The following is a 19792-nucleotide window of genomic DNA, read 5'->3' as shown; positions in this document are numbered from 1 at the left end:
TCAGAGGCTTCCAGTTTGAGGAAACAGTATCAGCTGAGGAACTGGCGAGGTGAGGAAGCTGTGCCTTGTTCTGTCTCTCTGATCTTCCAGCATTCACCCCAATAACTGGCCTCAGGCTTGATTTTATTAATAAGACCTCTAAGATTCATGCTACAGGTTTTTGCCCACTATTATTACATTTTGTTTTGTTGTATTCAGTTGATATCCCCAAAAGACCTGTGCTTTTCTGTAGGGAAATACAGGAGTAGTACATCTCTGTGAAGTAGAGGGAGGGGAGACTGTGGTCATTTGGGACTGTATGAGACAAGAAAAAATACAAACGAAAAAGGAAATAAAGAAAAATTGGAAAGACATTTGGGGAAGAAGTATTAGGACAGATCTGCAAATCAGCAAAGAATGTGAAAATCCCTGTCCCTTGTTTGTGCTGATAAAAGACACCTTTATCAGAGGAGGATTAAGTCAATAATCAAGTAGATAAGATGACCCACTATGCAGACAGTCAGACTCTTTAACTAGCCATCCTCATTATTGCCCAATGGGCCCAAGTTCAAAGTAGCTATTGCATCAGAGATGGGGTTTATGAATGGAATTAACAACCTGGATATCCACTCCTCAAGAGTGACCTGGTTATAACTGCTGCTGAATGCCAGGACTTCCAACAACAGAGACCAACACAGAGCACCAGATATGTCACCATTTCCTGGTCTGACTAGCTAACAAGGCCATGAAAGGATGAATACATTGGACTACTTTCTCTGTGGAATAGACAACACTATGTCCATCCTGGAGTAGATACTTATTCTAGTTATATATTTGCATTTCCCGCCTGTAATGATTTTACCCAAACTACCACTCAAGGTCTAACTGTATGCCTTCTCAATTATCATGGTGTTCCACACAGTATAGCTTCTGAACAAGATACTAAATTCTCAGACAGGGAGGTGCAACTCTGGCCCACAATCATGCATTCCACTGGTTGTACCAGGTTCACAGACTTCCTGGAGCAGCTGTTATGAACTTTGGAAGAGAAAGTTACAGAGCCAATGAAGTGGCCACAACCTGGAGGTTTGTTGTAGGATTAGTCAGGAGGCAGGTTTCTCCATATTCCAGATCCAGGGGTCAAGGCACCAGGTGGTAGAAAAGGAAATAGTTCCAATCACTATCACCCCTATTGACCCTTTGGGAAAAATTTTCTTCCTGTTCCCATGACCTTAAATTCTTCTGGCCTGGAAGTTTTGATTCTTGTGTGATTGGTGGTGTGGGTCAATGCTCCAGTTTTTAATAACCCCCTCTACCAAGACCACCATGGCTTAAAGTTAGATTTCAACAACATCAAAAATTACAGAAAGCCTACAATTTCATGGAAACTGAAAAATGCTCAAATGATGGATCAAGGAAGAAATAAAGAAATTAAGGACTTTCCAGAATTAAATGAAAATGTGCCCTTAATTAGCAGGAAGTAGTATAGAACACTATGACCAAACTACCAAAGTATTCTTTATAAATATTTGTTTTCATTTAAGGGGTACAAATTGTTATTGGTCATAGTTTAAAAAAAAGGCTAAATAAAGGACTTAAATTCAGAGTTCTCTATCTAAAAGAAGAAAGGAGGATATGATATAGAAATCATAGGATAAATGGGTAGATTATTGAATCTACTTTAATTCAAAAAACCAACAATTAATCTTAGATATTTTACATTAATATGAATTTTGGTTTATTTATGCAAATTTAATGTTAATTTTGTTATACTGTATGTATATTTCTACTCTCATTTAAGGTATTATGTTTTCTGCAGTTCATTTAAAAATATAATGTACAGTTAAGAAATACAAATTAATAGTCATGTGTAATAATCAAACGTTTAGTCATGTTAGGTTTTCTAGATATACAAACATATATTTCAATTACATAGGTAATCTTCAAACACTTCAAAATCTACAGAATATGGCATTTGAAATATTTAAGAATTTAGACTTTTTTGGACAGTGAGACAAGTCTGCTCCTGGCAGAACCAATTACTTCAAAGAGGTTGCTGGGCATCATTAAGGAACTCATTATGAAGTTCATTTACAAAATGGAAAAGACTACCCATTGGGGCAAGAAACTGCTCTTGCCTGGACAGCTTGACAGTATGTTGTATAAACTGCAGAACACAGAGAAAAGTGACTGATGAACTTTGCCATTAGGCAGAACAGTCCTTGAAATTTCCTGCTTCACTGAAAAGTATGCCAGAGACTCTAGGCCTGTGAACTGAAGATAGATTACCCAACATTGCATAAGAACTTTGGGTGACCTTCTAGGCAGTCAGATGTCTCTGTTATTTCTAGAATTTTGAAAGTTGCATACAATGTGCTTCCTATTTATTCAGATAATATTATATCCTTCTGAGGTCTTTGATTGAGTTGAAGACTAGATAGTTAATAATTATAGTTTTCCTTGGTTAGGATAAAAGGTAAATTAGATATGAAACTTGAGACTCACAAATATAGGATAAATGATAGAATATTTTCTTTAATTTTGTCAAATACAAATAGACTAGATATTGTAAGAGTAATTCTTGTTGGATAACTGTTTTGTTATATGTAATTTTACTATGATACAATGAAAAATTTTCCTTTTGATTAGACAGAAAAGGGGAAGAGCTGTGGGATGGTCTTTCTGTATGCTGTGAATATGTGTTGCTACCATTGCTTAATTAAGAAGCTGCTATGCCCAATGGCAAGGCAAAATAGAGCCAGGTATGGAATCCAAGCATAGAGACAAGGAGAAAAATGGTGGAGTCAAAGGGATGCTGACCACGGCCATGGAAGCAAGATGTAATGGAACATAGGTAATACCACAAAGACACAGGGCAAAACAGCTTAATTTGAATGGGTTGAGTTAAGTTGTAAGAGGTAGCTAGCAAGAAGCTGAGCCATAGGCCATTTGGTTTGTAATTAATATAAGTCTCTGTGTGTTTACTTGGGACCTAGTGGCTGAAAGAATGGGCAGGATACAGGAAAACTTCTGGTTACATTCCTATTTTCTGTAAAACTTGAAATTGACCAGGTTTTGACACACTTTTTGAAATTTGCCATTTTCCACACTCTCTCCTCTGTTCCAGCCAATCATGGTATACTCTACCTACTGCCTCTCAGACGTTCTGAGTCACTCCTGTCTCTTCCTCCTTGGGCAATCACAAGTTCAAGTCTTTTACTTACTGTTTCTAGAAAACCCCCAAATTACCCTGACCTTCATCCTTGCCCTAAAACCTGCAATCCCCCTTTCTGTCGCTTCTTCCTCTGGTACTCCCTCTCACTCTTGCCCAGAGGCTCTGGAGGCTTTATGTTTATCCCGGTCTAGTCTCTTACATTAACCCCTCACAAATGCCCAACTCTCCATCTTTGTTGATGGAAGCTCTCTTATAGACAGATAGGAAACTGCCAGGCAGGACATGCAGTGGTCACTTCTATTAAAACAGTTGAAGCGACCCACCCGCCAATGGGAACCTCTTCACAAAAGGCCAAATTATTGACCTTCAATAGAGCACTCCAAGAAGCCAAGGGTCAATGGGCTAACATATATACCAGTTCTAAACATGCCTTTTAATAGACCATATCCATCTGCTCTTTGGAGAGAAAGGGACTTTCTCACTACCAAGGGTACTCCCATAGTTAATAGTCCCCTTATAACCAAGTTTTGGAGGCCCTCTACCACTGCAGAAATAGAATCCACTGCTGAGGACATCAGTCCTCCAAGGAACCAGTAGCCTTAGGCAATGCCAAAGCAAACTAAGTAGCCCAGGGCCTGGCCTTTAGCATCTCTGGATCAACAGAACATATTTTGTTTTTGGTACCCTCCTATCAGCCCTGTTGTCAACCAGAGGAGACTGATGAACTCCTGAAAAAAATGGGGCCATGCAGAGAAGAATGGATGGTTTTACTTAAATAACTGTCTCATCCTTCCCCAGGACCAGGCACTGGTCATCATTTATTTTTTTCATTTTTTTTATTAAGAAATTTTCTTCGAGACAGGGTTTCTCTTGTGTAGCTTTGCGCCTTTCCTGGAACTCACTTGGTAGCCCAGGCTGGCCTCGAACTCACAGAGATCCGTCTGCCTCTGCCTCCCGAGTACTGGGATTAAAGGCGTGTGCCACCACTGCCTGGCCCGACATCACCCATATTTAAGCTTATATTTCACAGGTTCACTCCTCCTGCCAGAGTTGTGGTGAGGCCAACCCCCAGGTGCCCCTCCAGATATGTCATCATCTGCCCCAGCTTCGAGGACACCAATGGGGTGACAATTGGTAGATTGATTTCAGCCCCATGCCCACTCATAAAAAACTCCATTATTTCCTAACTCTTGTTGACATCTTCACAGGATAGATAGAAGTCTTCTCTACATCCAGGGAAACAGCAGATGTGGCTCAAATACTCCTGGACCACATCATCCCTTGATTTGGCCTGCCAAGACCATACATATGGACAATGGGACAGCCTTCCCTTCTAGGGTCATGGAGCTCATGTTGGAAACTCTCAACATTTCCTGGAAGCTCCACATCGCCTACCATCCACAATCTTCAGAAAAGGTTAAGAGGGCCAATGGACTCATCAAACAACCCCTCACCAAAGCTCTCCATTGAACTTAGGTTATCTTGGCCCTCCCATCTCCTCATTGCCCTTACCTGCCTCTGAGCCATCCCATGCTCTCTTACAGGCCTAAGCCCTTTGAGATCCTTTTATGGAAGGTCCTTCTTCCTCAGTCACCTACCTTCCAGCCCAAACTCCTTCACTGGCTGGGTGCCTCCCCTACCTCTCCCTTCTGGGGTCCCTTCTCCATTCACATGCTGATAGCTATCTCCCTGCCCCCACACCAATAGAATTAACTGCCCCCTGAACCTGCCCCACTCTCCCTGGGGGACCAAGTACTCCTCAAACACCTAGCACTTAAGTTTCTGGAGCCCAGATGGACAGAACCCTACACCGTGATCCTCAGCGCCCCTTTGACTGCCAAGCTCCTCGGCACTAAAGCTGGTATATCTCTCCAGGCTCAAGCGGACACCTATTCAGCATACATGATCTGTTCAGCAGCTGGGACTCCCTACCCTCCAGTTTCCCAAGATATCCCAATAAAGGGCCTATCTGCTCTTCTGTCTTGTGCATTTGACTTTGTCAGTACAACCAGGAATCTTTCTGGCAGTCATAGGGCAGGTTTTAATAATATATTTTTTCCCTAGCAACTTGACTTCTCTGCTCCCTCAAGAAACAGATGCCTGAGGGCTCCAGGATGCCAGTTAAGCAGATGCATCTTCACCCACACATTCCAGTGACTGTGAGCCCTACTGTGTACTCAAACTGACTATTGAACCCACTTTTTATAGAACAATGCATCAAATACCATTACTGTCCTTGGACTTCCCACATAATCAATTTTTACAACCTAAACTAATACATAACTGTAATCTTGTTATATTCTCTTCTATGCCCCCATCCAGAACAATGCATGTGTATCATTTCCAGAAAATAGCAAACATAGAAGTTGAAAACACTCTTCTTCAATGAATATCCACCAAAACTGTTGAACACAGTAGCATTGCTGGGTAAACAATGGAGTTTATAATACTGTTTGTTGTCTGGGTGAGTTGGGGTCAGTTGAAGTTATTGGCTTAATTTCTTGTAAGACTCCACGAATGATTTCTGTAAAGTATCCCACTCCTTCCCCATGTGATTCTTCCTGAGAAGTCAATAAAAGAGAGCACAACAAAAGGGACAGACACTCACATTCACACACAGGGACAGACAGACACTGACAGACATAGGGACAGGCACAGACTCTGTTAAAAAACAGAGACAGGGACAGACAGACTTCTTCAGACAGGCACAGACTCAGAGTCATGTACCAGACAGATGAGGGAAGACAGGGAGCATGAAGTAGAAAATCCAAACCTGGACTTGTTTTTGGTTGAAGGACTCCAAGTGGAAGTGCGTGTCTTTCTTTCCTTAACACAGCACTGATGCACTATTGTAATCTGAGTTAATGGCTGATGCGTTGAGTCCATACAGCAGGCTCTCTATTGTTGTTTTGTTCAAACTACATGGCATCAAGCTGCCTTCTAAATACTCAGGCTTATACCTGTCCATTAGGGCAACTATCATCCCTCATCAGAGACATTTATTTATGCAGTGGGCTGTGGTGAATGCGCAGAATCACACCTGGCCAAACTTTAGAGAATGCAAAACTATGAAGTGCTCAGACCTCAACAGGATGTCTGAGTCACACACTCCAAGGATCAGGGACTACTTTGGAAGAGGGAGGCAGAGGTTGTAGATGATTTCTGTGCAAGGGTGTCCAGGACACTATGATCTTCATACAGTGAGGGGCTCATAAGGCCCCTCCCCTCAGTGAGGGACTTTGTGCAGTGAATGTATGCTGGGGGATGGGATGTCATCAAATTAAAGGAAAAGGAAATGCAGGTATGCAACCACACTTGAACTCTATGGATGTTAAGGACAATATGGCACTTTGGGGGGTGTTTTTACTTGTGTTTGAGCAGTTTGAATATGTAAACCTCAACAAGGCTGGTTTGTGACTTGGAAAATCCATTAAGATTCATTGATACCTGTTATGTCCAAAGAAAACTCCAGTTCCCAAAATTCTAAGGGCAGCCCCAACCTGGACTTTAGGAGGATTTCTGGAAGGTAGCTAGAAGCCAACATTCCTCAAAAACTTGTGAAGCTCTACCCAAAGATGTCATTTCTCTTATGACTGGCAGTAGAGAAAATGGCTGCCTGTGGTACGTATTACCATAATGAGGCACATGCTAGCCTCCAGGCTCCTTCAGCGTCACAAGTACTTGTTATGCATTTCAAAGTCTATGCTAGTGTCCTAGGTCCTCTTCCCTCCTCCCCTCCCCTAAACTCCCTCTAGATCACATGCATCCCTTCTCACAGCTTCTCAGTGTCTTTGTGTCTCTGTCTCCTCCTATCTCCATGTTCCTCTCCTTCTCTCTCTCTGTCTCCTCCTCTGTTTCTTTCTCTCTCTCTTCCTCTCTGATCTGTTTCTGTCTATCATTAGCCAGTCCAGTTAGCTGACTATGTACAACCATCTTCTTCTGCTTTGGACATTCCAGATGACTCTGTCTGTTCTATCTCTGTATCTATAATAAAATCCTCCCCCTTAAACACATAACTGAGAGGTCAGGTGATCAGTTTGTACAATACCAAGAAACAGCTTAAAATATTTGCATAATGCATTTTAATGGGAAATATTACAAACACTTACAGAATTCAATATATACTGTGTCACCTTTCAGATAAATATTTAAATTTACAATTTCTATTTTTTATGAAATCTTCCTGACAGATTGATACTTGATGTGTTCTTCTTTTAAAGAATTAATGTTCTGCTTCAGCAGCAACTACAAAGAAAAGCAAGAATTATCAGTTGCATAAAGAACAACCCTGGTGACATGGTCAGGATCAGCAGGAGCAGTGGCATCATCAGTAGAATCTTATATAGTGACATTAGTATCATTGTGTTGGAGAAGGTGTGAGAATGTGGAGCCTTATTTTGTTGGTTTTATTCTCAGATGTGGCTTCTTTTGGAGTGTTTGTTTCCAAGAAGATGCCCTCCTCATAAGTCACAGTGTATGGAAACAAAAATAGAAACTAATATTTAACAGTTATATTTCTCTGCTTAGCCATTCAGAAAACACAAGATTCACATTAGGAGTGAAAGTAATTCCCTCATTCTAGAATAGGAGACAACCATGAACCTACCAACTTTACTTGGGCAGTTTTATTGGACTAAACGGTTATTTTTTTTATTTTATTTTTTTTTCAACTGTTATTTTTATGTGATGTATTTTCAATATTATTGGAAAAAAAGAATCATTTTTTTTCTGGTGCTAGGAAATGCCTAAAAGTTCATTATAAAGCATGAAATTTATTAATCATATATACTAGTGCCAAAGATTATGAGATTTCGAGTCCAAAAATCTTCAAATATTTTAAACAATTTCTGTGGTCTAACTTACATTTCTCATTCTTTTAGTTGCTGGGAGCTCTTTGGAACACTCGGTGAATTTGGTTGAGGGGCCCCCAGCTGGAACAGACCCTCTGAATAGGTGAGACAGTTGATTGGCTTGATGAGTTTGGGAGGCAACAAGGCAGTGGGACCAAGTACTGTGCTCATTGCATGAGCAAAAAACCTTGAGTCTTAGTTCTTTATACTCATTGTGGATAACCGTTCCAAACCATGACTGCTGTTTCAGGAGTGTGGGTGCACAGATTCACATCTGACCAACACAGCATTGAGACATTTCAGACAGAATCCACTCCCCCTCAAAAAAAGAAAAGAAGTAGCGGGGGGGGGGGAGGAATAGTGTCTGATAATAGCATTTACTCTTCACTAAAAAATACTAAAATGATCACAGATTTCACTGTGATAAATTAAGTTGAAACTTTTCAAAGTAAACAACATTAATGTGGTTTCCCTAACTAGTAGAAAATCACCAATCAAATCAGATTTCGAATGATGAACTGTTGTTTTTAAATGGGAGCTGAGCCCTACGCACACTGTTCTCTTGTTTGTTTTGTTTTGTTTTGTTTTGTTTTGTTTTGTTTTGTTTTGTTTTGTCTTGGTTGGAACAGTCCCTTTGCCAGCTCAGGCTATGTGCCTCTGAGTTGAAGCCAATCTTCCTCCTCTCATTTTAGTATTCCTTACTTAAAGAATTGTCACTCTCAAGAACAGGACTAAGATTGTAAAAAACAGGACACATTACCTATTTGACTCAACCTGGTCCTCCATTGAAAACTGGGCCATCTCTTGTTTTCCTTTAGAAGCCATTTTAATTGCTGTCAACCCACACTGTAAAGAAAAAAATTACACTTTATATATCAACATGCTTCTCAACTGAAAATTTATCAGAGAATCTGTAAAGAATCAGTCACAAAGGACAGATTTTCCTTCATCCCTTGCTGCAAGTTCACACACACACAGCTGGACCCTTCCTTTGGACACACCATTGCCCTGTCCAACATTGCCTGTGAGCACCCCTCCTCTCCAGAACTCTCCACAAACACTCACTGGTTCCAAGCTTCTTAGCTCCATGGAGATGTGACTCTATTGCCCCAACCCCATTATGTGGCATCTAGGTTTGGTGTGCCTTTGTTCGGTAAGAGAGCTCAAGTGGCCTCTCTGGAGCAGTTTGTTAACCTATTTTTCCAAACTATGTCTTCCCTAAACTGTGAATTATTATCTCCCAACCTGAACAGCATTTCCTATACACATAGAAAATTTGAACAAATTAAATAAAAAATGTCTTCTTGGTATGTCTTCTTCAATGATCAATTTCCAAACTTGCCTGTGTGCCAGTGACCTTTCTCATTTTCCACTCCAGCCTTATCTCTGAGAATCAAGCCCCATCAGTAACTTCGTAATTGCAACAGACTTCTGTTTATTCTACAGATATTTATCTTTAAAACTAATTCATTTTTATTGTGTATGTATGGGAATTGTGTGGGGGTCTTTTTCCTTGGTTTAATTTTAAAATTAAGCCCAATTCTGAAACCAAGTAGGCTGTGTGCTGTGTTACTTTTAACTATGTATAAAAATATAAAAAACATATTTGGAGAAAAATGTTTCACTCTGAACAGATTCATTGAGACTGCTTGATCTTTGGCATGTGATGGGTGGACCTGAGTGTCATTGCTGGGTATATACTGGGGATGTCGTTGAATGCTGTTTACCTTGGTTTTTGCTTCAATATCTGCATTGTAGTCAAGTGGTTTCCTGTCAATTCTTGTGTTTCCTGGGATGATCCCTCATCACTATTCTTGCAAGGAGAATGCACTGCTGACACTCGAGTATGTGTGAGTGTGTGTGTTTGTGTACGTGTGTGTGTGTGTGTGTGTGTGTGTGTGTGTGTGTGTATGAATACTAAAATATTTACAGTGAATGTATAAATCAGAGGGCCAGTGAGAGGGCTAAGGTGATAAAGGCACTTGCCAGGATGACTGACAATTGGAATTTGATCCCTGAGACTGAAATGGTGAGAGGAGAGAACTGACTGCTATAAATTATCCTTTGACCTCCACACTTCTGCTATGGCACACAGGTTTCTTGCCTTCCCTCATCCACCAAATAACTCAGGACCAGGGTGTCCTCGAATTGACAAAGACCAGCTTGCCTCTGCTTCATGAGTGCAGGGATTAAAGGTGGGCATCACCATGCCCAGCCTGCTATTGATGTTCTTCCTGCCTATATGTTCTCTGGGTTTCAATGTGTCAAACTGGCAGGCTGATGAGGACTGTTGTCTAGGGAGTAGCAGACATGTTGGTGCTGGCTACTTATAACAACTTATGATATCTTGGCTTACACTCTGATCATCTGCATTACAATCATATTCATTCTGGGGTCTGGAAAGATGGCTCAGTAGTATAAACACTTATTGCTTTTGTTTCATTCTTATAAAACCCTTGTTACTCTTGCAGAGGGCCTGGGTTTGATTCACAGCACCCACTTCTTGTCTGACAACCATGCAGAACTGCAATTCCCGGGGATCAAATGCCCTCTTGGATGTCTGTGGGCAGCACACACACACAAGGTGCACAGAGAGAATGTATGCAAAACTTTAAAACACATAAAATAAATCAATTTAAAATATACAGGTATGTTGGGTACATTCATGTTGACATGAGCTACCCGAGTCTCCATTATTTATACTCTTCATTTCTATGAGATCTTTTCTCGGTGTTGCAAGTTGCTCAACTTTTGATTTTTTTTCTCCATAGTCTAATTTACTATCACTTACCCGTTAAAACAGTGATTTTCAACCTGTGGGTCAGACCCATTTGGTAATCATAGGACTCGTATTCACAGAGGTCACCTAGACCTTCTGAAAATACAGATATTGACCTTATGAGACATAACCTTAGCAAAATTACACTTATGAAGTAGCAACGAAAATAATTTTATGGTGAGGGTCACCACAACATGAAGAACTGCATGAAATGGTCACAGCATTAGGAAGGGTGAGAACTACTGTCTTAGAAGGTCATTAGGTTGGGTGTTCCCAGAAGTGAGGGTAGAAAGGACGTGAAGGACATGTTCCAGGCTGGGTTCTTCTTCTCTGACACTATTTGCAATAATGTAGACATAGGACCACAGAAGCATCATTCCTCTCACAAGCAAATATGTTAGTTTTCAAATTAGTGGGAATTACCACTAAGTATTTTTTTTTTATTTTAAAGCTATCAGTTATTACCTCTCCCAGAGAAAGGAGGTTGACTTCAGTTTTAAACTTCTTTAATGCCCAGGTCTTGCTATCATCAGAAAGATGTTTTTCTGTTTTCTGCAATGGAAAGGTAGAGGATTAACTTTCTTGGTTTGGGTCTGAAATTAATTCTTTTGTTTTGGAGTGCACAATTGTGAAACTACTTTATTCCTTAGCAGGTACTGAAAATTGAAACATGGAAAGTAGAAACTCTCACTGAAAAGTGAAATATCTTCAAATATGCTCATGTATTTACAAATTACTACAACCTCATCAAGAACTAAAAGGTAGCCGGGCGGTCGTGGCTCACGCCTTTATTCCCAGCACTCGGGAGACAGAGCCAGTCCGATATCTGTGAGTTCGAGGTCAGCCTGGGCTACCAAGTGAGTTCCAGGAAAGGTGATAAGCTACACAGAGAAACCCTGTCTCAGAAAAACCAAGAAGAAAAAGAAAAAAAAAAAACCAAAACGTAATTATGCTAGCCTAGAGTAAGAGAAAATCATGAACTGAGAAACTTGGTCTTGCCCTGTTGCTGAGATTAAACTGAATTCCCTTGGTTTTAGAGTTTCTGATCTTATATGACATGATTATTAATTTTAATTTGGCCTCTTCCCTCAGTGTTTCTCTATCATGGTGGGGAGGCAAAAGTACATGTTATTTTCCATTTAGAAATAAACTCTGATGTAATTACTAGTGTCTTCCATATCATAGTACCTAGGAAACTGCTTTTGTCCACTGATTGACATTCAAAAGCCATAAATATGCAACTTCTGATTCACACAAACCCTCACTCTAGTGCTCCTGGTACAAGCAAACAAGTTTCCTAAACTCCAGCAGCTCACGGTGATGATGTCGCTTTAATATGAATAGATATGTATCTAATTACAACCCTCCAGTATTTTAAATGTTTGCATGTGGCACAAAGAATGTAAGGTTATGTTGTTTTAAAACACAGAACAAAAAATCCGGAAGTTAGAGTGGTACTATATGGTAATTGAATCTTCCCTTCTACAACTGCTGGTAAGTGGGGCAAGGATTCCTATTCTGTAACTAGGGGAAGTTGTCAACATACTCGTAGGGATTCAAATAGAAAACATGCTGTAATCTCTTCATAATGAAAAGTTTTGATGAGCCAATTACACGTGGCTAAATTTGCACTATTTCCTGCTAGTGTCAATACAGAAGCAAAGAGAGAAAGAGAGGAGAGGCTCTCATATGTGATCCTGAAGTAGGAGTGTCCATGGGAAGATAGAAGCTACCTGCCTTTATGCCAAAGGTAAAAGCACCTGGACGATTCCTAGATCACTGAAACAACTGGACCCATTAAGATGTATGCAGGTGTGTTACCACAGTCGTGTTTTCAAATCACTCTAAGGTGTATTTATTTCTGCACAACATCCTTGGTCAAACATGAAACATCTAATCCGTGAGGACTGACCTTTGTCTTCTTATCACTGTCTTTCCAGTCCATTCCTTTATGGGGTCACCACTCCCTACAAGGACTTATTGCTCACTTACAATTTATCAAGTGATGGTTCACACCAACAAAATATTTTTCTCTGGCCATATTTTCATACAAAACTGAGGTAGGTAGACTACTGCTGCATTTTAACAACATTCATAAGAAAATGAATTTCACAAAGGATCACTTTACCATAGGAAGAGATTCAGTTCCATTATCCTCTGGGACAGGTGTGAGAGCATCACATTTTTCAGGGAGCCTTTAGGATAAAAACATGCAATAATGGGTGGATTTGGTCCTTTGACCGACTCTGTTGTAAGATTGGTTACCTGCATATTAAGCAGCAATTTTGCATTACGTATTTCAACATACACCCAAATTTTACAGTTTTGTGTTGCTTTTGTGAATTTCAACTTAACTCAATCTATAAAACATTCAGTGAAGACTCACTCTTAGTTCTATTTAAAAATCAAAATCAAAACAGTCAGTGGCCTGGTAGAGGCCTCAGTCAATAAGAGTGCTTGATGCCCACACATAACAAACTGAGTTTGAATGATCATCAACCGCATAAAAAGCTGGGCATGGACACATGCACTTGTAACCCAGTCTTTGGGTGGAAGAGACAGGGTATCATTTGGGCTTGTTGGCTGCTAGAGCTGCTCCAGGTTCAGTCAGAGACCTTATGTCAAGTGGGTAAGTGAGAGAATGACACAAGAAACCAATATCCTCCTCTTCTCTTCATGTCGCACACAGACATAGGCAAACCAGGCAACACACATCTATGCACACTAGAGACAGGATGGTGGTTTTTGCACACACTTTGTTCTGATGGTTGCAGTAACTAACTGATGGCTTTGTGGTTGTGTGCTCTAGCACTGAATGCTCCTATTTCATTCTTTTCCCTCTACCTCTAAAGTACCACGGCCTCTTTTCTGTCAAGAAACTTTTAGGCATTTCATTGAGTCTAATCATCTCTCCCAGGATAGTTTGGTAGAAAATGAAATACACTCTATCTCTAAGCAACAAGCTGCCAACAATCTCAGAAGTCACTCCTTTTTTGGTGCTTTGAAGCTGCTTTTTCCACCACCCCCACCCCCACACAGACAGGCACACAGGGACAAGGAAGTGGGGTTCTTCTACATCCTTTGTTCTATTTGATGCAGTAGGTATATTTTATAGTTGTATATGTACATGAACAGTTCCTTTATTACTCCTGGTTCATCCCTCCTGTCCTGATCCTATAGCACAAATTCCCTTCTCTGTTCTCTGTTATCTAAGAGATAGACTTGGTGCAACAGGAGAGCAACCCTTGCCTTTACTCTCACAAGCCAACATATGGTTGACAGGTTATAGGTGGCCTTGTATTTGTTGTTGTTGTTACCTGTTTGCTAGTAGAAGCCAGACCATCACCAAATGTTGCCTTGGACTGTTAAGTAACAGCCTGTTCTAAAACTCATGGGAGGGGAGCACAGTCTCTCTGTCTCCTGTCCTTCCTGGCTATGTCTAAGCTCTAGGTGCCTGGGGTTTGTAGTTGGAGAACTCTGATGCAATAGCTGTGTTTTTCTTGCTTCCATGTTGCGCTTCACCCAGTTGAGTGAACCTTCTCTACAGAACCATGTCTGAAGGCTACTGCTGATGGGATCCCCAGCAGAGCCAAAAACTTTGAGTCATAGTTGTTTATACTCATTGTGGATAACTGTGCCTAACCATGACTGATGTTTCAGGAGTGTGGGTGCACAGATTCACATCTGACCAACACAGCATTGAGACATTTCAGACAGAATCCACTCCCCCGCAAAAAGAAAAGAAGTAGCGATTAAAAAAAAAAAAAGAATAGTGTCTGGTAATAGCATTTAACCTTCACTAAAAAATACTAAAATGATCACAAATTTCACTGTGATAAATTAAGTTGAAACTTTTCAAAGTAAACAACATTAATGTGGTTTCCCTAACTAGTAGAAAATCACCAATCAAATCAGATTTAGAATGATGAACTGTTGTTTTTAAATGGGAGCTGAGCCCTTCGCACACTGTTCTCTTGTTTGTTTTGTTTTGTTTTGTTTTGTTTTGTTTTGTTTTGTTTTGTTTTGTTTTGTCTTGGTTGGAACAGTCCCTTTGCCAGCTCAGGCTATGTGCCTCTGAGTTGAAGCCAATCTTCCTCCTCTCATTTTAGTATTCCTTACTTAAAGAATTGTCACTCTCAAGAACAGGACTAAGATTGTAAAAAACAGGACACATTACCTATTTGACTCAACCTGGTCCTCCATTGAAAACTGGGCCATCTCTTGTTTTCCTTTAGAAGCCATTTTAATTGCTGTCAACCCACACTGTAAAGAAAAAAATTACACTTTATATATCAACATGCTTCTCAACTGAAAATTTATCAGAGAATCTGTAAAGAATCAGTCACAAAGGACAGATTTTCCTTCATCCCTTGCTGCAAGTTCACACACACACAGCTGGACCCTTCCTTTGGACACACCATTGCCCTGTCCAACATTGCCTGTGAGCACCCCTCCTCTCCAGAACTCTCCACAAACACTCACTGGTTCCAAGCTTCTTAGCTCCATGGAGATGTGACTCTATTGCCCCAACCCCATTATGTGGCATCTAGGTTTGGTGTGCCTTTGTTCGGTAAGAGAGCTCAAGTGGCCTCTCTGGAGCAGTTTGTTAACCTATTTTTCCAAACTATGTCTTCCCTAAACTGTGAATTATTATCTCCCAACCTGAACAGCATTTCCTATACACATAGAAAATTTGAACAAATTAAATAAAAAATGTCTTCTTGGTATGTCTTCTTCAATGATCAATTTCCAAACTTGCCTGTGTGCCAGTGACCTTTCTCATTTTCCACTCCAGCCTTATCTCTGAGAATCAAGCCCCATCAGTAACTTCGTAATTGCAACAGACTTCTGTTTATTCTACAGATATTTATCTTTAAAACTAATTCATTTTTATTGTGTATGTATGGGAATTGTGTGGGGGTCTTTTTCCTTGGTTTAATTTTAAAATTAAGCCCAATTCTGAAACCAAGTAGGCTGTGTGCTGTGTTACTTTTAACTATGTATAAAAATATAAAAAACATATTTGGAGAAAAATGTTTCACTCTGAACAGATTCATTGAGACTGCTTGATCTTTGGCATGTGATGGGTGGACCTGAGTGTCATTGCTGGGTATATACTGGGGATGTCATTGAATGCTGTTTACCTTGGTTTTTGCTTCAATATCTGCATTGTAGTCAAGTGGTTTCCTGTCAATTCTTGTGTTTCCTGGGATGATCCCTCGTCACTATTCTTGCAAGGAGAATGCACTGCTGACACTCGAGTATGTGTGAGTGTGTGTGTTTGTGTACGTGTGTGTGTGTGTGTGTGTGTGTGTGTATGAATACTAAAATATTTACAGTGAATGTATAAATCAGAGGGCCAGTGAGAGGGCTAAGGTGATAAAGGCACTTGCCAGGATGACTGACAATTGGAATTTGATCCCTGAGACTGAAATGGTGAGAGGAGAGAACTGACTGCTATAAATTATCCTTTGACCTCCACACTTCTGCTATGGCACACAGGTTTCTTGCCTTCCCTCATCCACCAAATAACTCAGGACCAGGGTGTCCTCGAATTGACAAAGACCAGCTTGCCTCTGCTTCATGAGTGCAGGGATTAAAGGTGGGCATCACCATGCCCAGCCTGCTATTGATGTTCTTCCTGCCTATATGTTCTCTGGGTTTCAATGTGTCAAACTGGCAGGCTGATGAGGACTGTTGTCTAGGGAGTAGCAGACATGTTGGTGCTGGCTACTTATAACAACTTATGATATCTTGGCTTACACTCTGATCATCTGCATTACAATCATATTCATTCTGGGGTCTGGAAAGATGGCTCAGTAGTATAAACACTTATTGCTTTTGTTTCATTCTTATAAAACCCTTGTTACTCTTGCAGAGGGCCTGGGTTTGATTCACAGCACCCACTTCTTGTCTGACAACCATGCAGAACTGCAATTCCCGGGGATCAAATGCCCTCTTGGATGTCTGTGGGCAGCACACACACACAAGGTGCACAGAGAGAATGTATGCAAAACTTTAAAACACATAAAATAAATCAATTTAAAATATACAGGTATGTTGGGTACATTCATGTTGACATGAGCTACCCGAGTCTCCATTATTTATACTCTTCATTTCTATGAGATCTTCTCTCGGTGTTGCAAGTTGCTCAACTTTTGATTTTTTTTTCTCCATAGTCTAATTTACTATCACTTACCCGTTAAAACAGTGATTTTCAACCTGTGGGTCAGACCCATTTGGTAATCATAGGACTCGTATTCACAGAGGTCACCTAGACCTTCTGAAAATACAGATATTGACCTTATGAGACATAACCTTAGCAAAATTACACTTATGAAGTAGCAACGAAAATAATTTTATGGTGAGGGTCACCACAACATGAAGAACTGCATGAAATGGTCACAGCATTAGGAAGGGTGAGAACTACTGTCTTAGAAGGTCATTAGGTTGGGTGTTCCCAGAAGTGAGGGTAGAAAGGACGTGAAGGACATGTTCCAGGCTGGGTTCTTCTTCTCTGACACTATTTGCAATAATGTAGACATAGGAACACAGAAGCATCATTCCTCTCACAAGCAAATATGTTAGTTTTCAAATTAGTGGGAATTACCACTAAGTATTTTTTTTTTATTTTAAAGCTATCAGTTATTACCTCTCCCAGAGAAAGGAGGTTGACTTCAGTTTTAAACTTCTTTAATGCCCAGGTCTTGCTATCATCAGAAAGATGTTTTTCTGTTTTCTGCAATGGAAAGGTAGAGGATTAACTTTCTTGGTTTGGGTCTGAAATTAATTCTTTTGTTTTGGAGTGCACAATTGTGAAACTACTTTATTCCTTAGCAGGTACTGAAAATTGAAACATGGAAAGTAGAAACTCTCACTGAAAAGTGAAATATCTTCAAATATGCTCATGTATTTACAAATTACTACAACCTCATCAAGAACTAAAAGGTAGCCGGGCGGTCGTGGCTCACGCCTTTATTCCCAGCACTCGGGAGACAGAGCCAGTCCGATATCTGTGAGTTCGAGGTCAGCCTGGGCTACCAAGTGAGTTCCAGGAAAGGTGATAAGCTACACAGAGAAACCCTGTCTCAGAAAAACCAAGAAGAAAAAGAAAAAAAAAAAAAACCAAAACGTAATTATGCTAGCCTAGAGTAAGAGAAAATCATGAACTGAGAAACTTGGTCTTGCCCTGTTGCTGAGATTAAACTGAATTCCCTTGGTTTTAGAGTTTCTGATCTTATATGACATGATTATTAATTTTAATTTGGCCTCTTCCCTCAGTGTTTCTCTATCATGGTGGGGAGGCAAAAGTACATGTTATTTTCCATTTAGAAATAAACTCTGATGTAATTACTATTGTCTTCCATATCATAGTACCTAGGAAACTGCTTTTGTCCACTGATTGACATTCAAAAGCCATAAATATGCAACTTCTGATTCACACAAACCCTCACTCTAGTGCTCCTGGTACAAGCAAACAAGTTTCCTAAACTCCAGCAGCTCACGGTGATGATGTCGCTTTAACATGAATAGATATGTATCTAATTACAACCCTCCAGTATTTTAAATGTTTGCATGTGGCACAAAGAATGTAAGGTTATGTTGTTTTAAAACACAGAACAAAAAATCCGGAAGTTAGAGTGGTACTATATGGTAATTGAATCTTCCCTTCTACAACTGCTGGTAAGTGGGGCAAGGATTCCTATTCTGTAACTAGGGGAAGTTGTCAACATACTCGTAGGGATTCAAATAGAAAACATGCTGTAATCTCTTCATAATGAAAAGTTTTGATGAGCCAATTACACGTGGCTAAATTTGCACTATTTCCTGCTAGTGTCAATACAGAAGCAAAGAGAGAAAGAGAGGAGAGGCTCTCATATGTGATCCTGAAGTAGGAGTGTCCATGGGAAGATAGAAGCTACCTGCCTTTATGCCAAAGGTAAAAGCACCTGGACGATTCCTAGATCACTGAAACAACTGGACCCATTAAGATGTATGCAGGTGTGTTACCACAGTCGTGTTTTCAAATCACTCTAAGGTGTATTTATTTCTGCACAACATCCTTGGTCAAACATGAAACATCTAATCCGTGAGGACTGACCTTTGTCTTCTTATCACTGTCTTTCCAGTCCATTCCTTTATGGGGTCACCACTCCCTACAAGGACTTATTGCTCACTTACAATTTATCAAGTGATGGTTCACACCAACAAAATATTTTTCTCTGGCCATATTTTCATACAAAACTGAGGTAGGTAGACTACTGCTGCATTTTAACAACATTCATAAGAAAATGAATTTCACAAAGGATCACTTTACCATAGGAAGAGATTCAGTTCCATTATCCTCTGGGACAGGTGTGAGAGCATCACATTTTTCAGGGAGCCTTTAGGATAAAAACATGCAATAATGGGTGGATTTGGTCCTTTGACCGACTCTGTTGTAAGATTGGTTACCTGCATATTAAGCAGCAATTTTGCATTACGTATTTCAACATACACCCAAATTTTACAGTTTTGTGTTGCTTTTGTGAATTTCAACTTAACTCAATCTATAAAACATTCAGTGAAGACTCACTCTTAGTTCTATTTAAAAATCAAAATCAAAACAGTCAGTGGCCTGGTAGAGGCCTCAGTCAATAAGAGTGCTTGATGCCCACACATAACAAACTGAGTTTGAATGATCATCAACCGCATAAAAAGCTGGGCATGGACACATGCACTTGTAACCCAGTCTTTGGGTGGAAGAGACAGGGTATCATTTGGGCTTGTTGGCTGCTAGAGCTGCTCCAGGTTCAGTCAGAGACCTTATGTCAAGTGGGTAAGTGAGAGAATGACACAAGAAACCAATATCCTCCTCTTCTCTTCATGTCGCACACAGACATAGGCAAACCAGGCAACACACATCTATGCACACTAGAGACAGGATGGTGGTTTTTGCACACACTTTGTTCTGATGGTTGCAGTAACTAACTGATGGCTTTGTGGTTGTGTGCTCTAGCACTGAATGCT

At 40.3% G+C, this 19792-nt stretch overlaps 1 protein-coding gene across 3 annotated transcripts in view; it reads right to left on the bottom strand.

Moving 5' to 3' along the window:
* Positions 1 to 7219: 7219 nt before the first annotated feature.
* LOC121826538 (uncharacterized) overlaps positions 7220 to 19792 on the bottom strand; it is a 97005-nt gene continuing 84432 nt past the window's right edge. For all 3 annotated transcript variants that reach the window (XM_076565061.1, XM_076565092.1, XM_076565004.1), the window contains 7 exons: positions 19101 to 19167; positions 17436 to 17522; positions 14961 to 15046; positions 12912 to 12978; positions 11249 to 11335; positions 8765 to 8850; positions 7220 to 7399 (listed from right to left, as the gene is read on the bottom strand). In XM_076565061.1, coding sequence (XP_076421176.1) covers positions 7390 to 7399; positions 8765 to 8850; positions 11249 to 11335; positions 12912 to 12978; positions 14961 to 15046; positions 17436 to 17522; positions 19101 to 19167 — 490 coding nt within the window. In that variant the 3' untranslated portion in view covers positions 7220 to 7389. The remainder of the gene's footprint in view (positions 7400 to 8764; positions 8851 to 11248; positions 11336 to 12911; positions 12979 to 14960; positions 15047 to 17435; positions 17523 to 19100; positions 19168 to 19792) is intronic.

This window comes from Peromyscus maniculatus, chromosome 1 (assembly GCF_049852395.1).
Source record: "Peromyscus maniculatus bairdii isolate BWxNUB_F1_BW_parent chromosome 1, HU_Pman_BW_mat_3.1, whole genome shotgun sequence".
Taxonomy (NCBI): Eukaryota; Metazoa; Chordata; class Mammalia; order Rodentia; family Cricetidae; genus Peromyscus; species Peromyscus maniculatus.
Note: the sequence above shows the minus strand (reverse complement) of the source record. Positions and strands in the feature narration are given on the sequence as shown.